The sequence below is a fragment of the Camellia sinensis genome, chromosome 8, assembly GCF_055761805.1.
Source record: "Camellia sinensis isolate YWXY chromosome 8, ASM5576180v1, whole genome shotgun sequence".
Taxonomy (NCBI): domain Eukaryota; kingdom Viridiplantae; phylum Streptophyta; class Magnoliopsida; order Ericales; family Theaceae; genus Camellia; species Camellia sinensis.
This window is the reverse complement of record NC_138968.1, coordinates 9,593,669-9,598,254: the sequence shown is the minus strand read 5'-3', so window position 1 is coordinate 9,598,254 and position 4,586 is coordinate 9,593,669. Positions and strand designations below refer to the sequence as shown.

General features: G+C 31.3%; 1 protein-coding gene across 1 annotated transcript; it reads right to left on the bottom strand.

Annotated features, from left to right (window-relative positions):
• Positions 1–737: 737 nt before the first annotated feature.
• LOC114259253 (heavy metal-associated isoprenylated plant protein 9) lies at positions 738–3,820 on the bottom strand. Its single transcript, XM_028199264.2, has 5 exons — positions 3,624–3,820; positions 3,364–3,523; positions 3,067–3,239; positions 2,616–2,706; positions 738–1,251 (listed from the first exon to the last, which is right to left on the bottom strand). The coding sequence occupies exons 1-5, from the start codon at positions 3,654–3,656 to the stop codon at positions 809–811; spliced, it is 900 nt and encodes a 299-aa protein (XP_028055065.2). The 5' UTR covers positions 3,657–3,820; the 3' UTR covers positions 738–808.
• Between the last annotated feature and the right edge of the window lie 766 nt (positions 3,821–4,586).

Genomic DNA, 4,586 nt, shown 5'->3' with positions numbered 1-4,586 from the left:
GATTTCAGCCCATATTCGTAATTGCAAAGCTGATTTACTCCTTGTCACACTAGCCAGGTGGTGGCTCAACTAATGAGATTATACCTATCTAAACATAAGTTATCCACATGATCCTATGATTAAAAGCAAGGATGGGCACTATAATACAAGAAGAACAATTAAGATAACAACATTGTGTGTTAAAACCTACCACTATCACCTACTACCACCTACTCCACCTACTACATGACAGAGTATTGAAAACCTCACAACTTAATTATTGATTGATCAGTCATATAAATACACAAGGAAATAACAAGAAATCCTACAACTTAGGAAGTGGTTACAAACTGAAACTATATTTATGGAAGTCAGCTAAGTACATTTGAAATACAATCTGCTAAGAAAAGACTAAGTCAAGCAAAGCAGTTAAGGACTAGTGATTTGGTGCTATTACTACACACCTATATCACTACCACCTACTCCACCTACTACACACCTACCTACTCTACTCTTCTATATATAGGCATCATTGTAAACATAATCAATAACAATCAATAATACATCAATAGATACATTATTTTCTGTATTTCTCTCTTTATACATTGAATTTAATATTGTGTGCTTCCTGAGACATATATTATATATATAAATACATGTTACACAAAACACAATAATTACGTAATATCATTCCATTCACCCAAACCATCCACCATCTTTATATTATGTTATGTGTTGATGATCATATAACGAGGTAGTATTGGAACTTGGAAGCTATATATTATCACATAATCAAAAGCTTGTGATGAAATAGTTTTAAAGTTTCAATCTAAGTAATGCAACAAGCATTAGGATTTTCATCAGAGAAGAGCTGGGGTGGTGGGATTCTCTCAATGAAGTAAAGAGGCCGATAATAACCCATCATTCCCTGCATGCTCTGCTCATCACTAGTAATAACCATGCTCTGTTCTTCTTCTTGTTTCTTGGCCTCTTCTTTTTTCTCTTCTTCGGGTGGCTTTTTCTCGGCAGTTTCTCCTTCCTTCTTCTCTTCCTCCAATTTTGGTTCTTCAGCCGGCTTTTCTGCTTCTTTTTTCTCTTCTGGCTTTGCTTCTGGCTTCTCTGGTTCGGGTTCAGGTTGGGGTTGGTGTTGGGGGACAATTTTGGCTTGTTTTTTGGTACGTCTGTAAACATAATCGACAAGCCGGTTCGGGTCCATTGTACCGGTCACCGTGACTTTCCCTGAGCTTAGCTCCGTTGTCACTGTTTTCACTCCTGCAAATGCAAACAAACACCACTGCAACTTCAGTCCTCTTGGTATGCCTGGCATACCTATTTTTAGTGGCAACTACAGATTTTTAAAAAAACAAAATTTTTTACTCCTATCCAATCAACCTAAATAAACGTATTTTCAACAATTTTACATAACAAATTAAATTGTTTAAATCCCAAAATAAAAAATAAAAAATAAACTTTAATCTTTTTTTCCGTTCATACTAATAATTTAATATATGTGCAAATACATAAACTACTAGGGTTATTTTTGAAACATCTGAAGTACATTTAGCGGTTGGTAGAGTAGGCTCGCTCAAATTGGTTTTTGGGCTTGGTTTTTTTAATTTATATTTTTTATGACCGTGTTTAACTTATGTGTACCTCAACTAATATCAGAATTTATGGATAAATTTAATTTTTGAAAGATGGTTTGAAATTTTTTAAAGTGATCCAATTATTCCAAGCGAATTTAAGTAGAGTTTTTTTTTTTTTTTTTTGGTTAGTTATTAGGGTCAATTTTAATTAAACACGTGCATTAAAAAAAAAAATTGAATGAATTTTTCAAATTCAGTGAGATCAATTGAGTCGTACCAATATATTGGCACAAAATTATGAGTGTAATAAACGAAGTCATGGATATAGCAAACAAAGTAATGAATCCATATAGACAACTTTATAATCTTTATTCATTGGCTGATGATAATTCATCGAGCTCGCTTTTTCTTTTTGGCCGCATTTAAAAAAATAATGTAATATGTACTGATTGATATATTAATTAGTGTATTGATAAATGATGTGATATAATTTTAGAGGTATTAAATTTTTATAATTTGTATAATGAATAAGGTCATAGTTTTGAAATAATAATATTATAGTATATATTGATACACTAATTAATATACTAATTGATACATATAATACCACCGCATTTAAAACCCATAAATACTTTTAGCTTACATTAGGAAACACCCTTTAAACAAACTTTTTCTAAAACATTAAGTGACTTTTTAGGCATCCCCTAACTACTCAAGAGGAAAAAATTGTATTCTAAGAAATATTAGTCCAAAATATGATGAGATAATGAAGTGTAGAGTGTTAATTCAAATTTAATGTGATGTGTAGCAATCAGTATTGTGATTGGTAATTAACTGCCTGAGTTTTTGGAGTTTTTGGAAAAGTATAAGGAAAATGCTATAGGCTCCAAATTTTCTACAAAATGAATGACCAAACCTCTCACATGGGTACCCACACCCATGTGAGAGATTTGGTCATTCATTTGGTAAAATTTTTTGTATCTTTAGCATTACTCAAAGTATAAACTGGGACCTCCACCTAGTCAGCTTAATACACAAATTAGTTAGTACCTCTCATTTTGAGTATCTTGGTCTTAAGTTGCTCAGCGCAAGCCTCACAATGCATGTTCACATTAAGTTCCACGGTTGTTAATCCAATAACCTAAACCAACAAAGGAACACCACAAATCAGCAAGGTGAAAACCATTTAAAATTGGAGAATAGTAATGCTAGGCGCCAAGAAGTTAGACACAAAAATATCATTTGTTTTCCAAAATCATTTTTAAGTACAACTCCCACAACATAAGATTTAAATTTGAATAATTTTTTAGTACTAGCATTGTTGTTTTAAAAAGCACTCTGAAAATGAATTATATGGTGATGTAGGTCGTACTCACAGTAAATCTTGTTCATAAATTTCATTTTGGGAATAAAATTGTTGGCTTAGTATTTGCACAAGAATTCAGATTGGGCTTTTTTTTTAAAAAAAAAAAATTGTTGGAAAGGTGGTGGTGCATGAGACCTGTGAATTAACGACTTCTGGTATAGGTTCACCCTCAGCAGCAGGTAATGGAGACAAGACTTGAGTTCTTCTCTTGGTTTTCTTCATTATCTCTGTACATACAGCTTGAGGCTCCACTACTCCTTTTATTGTCACTTGGTTTTTTGACATATCAATCTCCACCCCCTCAACACCTGTTCATTAATCAAATCACATATATATAAAAAAAAAAAAAAAAAAAAAAACTAATCAATTGAGCTAGTTCAGTTGATCGAAAACTTCTAAACCTCACTAAGAGATCAAAAGTTCAAGAAAGACCTCTAATCCTCAAGATGGACTTCTCAATCTTCTTTGCACATCCCACACAATGCAAGTCCACAAATAGTACAGAAGGCTCAGGTGGCTTTGGCTCTTCTTTCTTTTCCTCTGTTTTCTCTACTTTCTTCTCCTCTGGCTTTGCTTCTGCCTTAGCTTGTTCCTGTTCCATTCCATTTCAATAAATAAATAACATGAATTAAAACAAAGCACCCAAAAAACCAAATGGGATTAAAAATATTTGAACCTTTATAGTTAGTTACCTGCTTAGCTTCCTCACCCATTGGCTCTGTCATTCACAGAAGTTTCTGAAAATGAGAGGAAGAGCTCAGAGAGGATGGTGAAAGAGGAAGTGAACGGTGCAATATATAATTATCCTATAAAGTGAAGAGGGAAGAGGGGGAAAACCAAGGAGCTGGGTAGCCATATTTATAGTCAGAAGAGGGGAGGAAGAGAGTAGGTAGGAATTTCAAAAATAATAATAATATTACTCCTTCCGTCCCAAAATAATGATCTCTTTTGAGAAATTTAACTATTTTTGGTAGTACAATTATTACATTTAAAAAAAGTTGATTTTTCAAAATTATCCTTTTAATAGTACATTTTTTGAGAATATCAATGCATAATTGTACTTTTTATGTTGTTTATTAACTTAAAAGAATGGTAAAATAGGAAATTTATATTATTTTCGTACTTGATTTTTTAAGAGGGACTAATATTTTGGGACAATGAAAAATGGAATAAAAGACTAATATTTTGGGACGGAAGGAGTAATAATAATTATTTAGAAAATTTTAAAATATTATTTTTACATTTATTCATAATAATTTGATAAGAGGTGGATCTGATTGATTCAAAACTAAATCAAAAACTAGTTAAAAAAAATCTATTTTATTGGAGATAAATTTAAGAGTTATAATTTAAGAGTCTAAACATTTTCATAGTCAAATATGTTAATTGTATTAATTGATTGTTAAAGTATGCAACTTATTATATTTTAATACTCAATCTTTTTAATTTTTTTATTTGTACTTTTTGAAATATACCAGGCTTGTTTGATTTGTATCTCAAAAAATAATTTTTTAAAATTTTTTTATTTGATTCAAATTTTTTTTTTTAATTTCTAAAATTACTCTCTCCTACACATCAATCAATCACTTTTTTTTTCTCCTCTCATTCTCAATCACTTTTTCTTTCTCACACACATTAACTCAACTACAACAAAA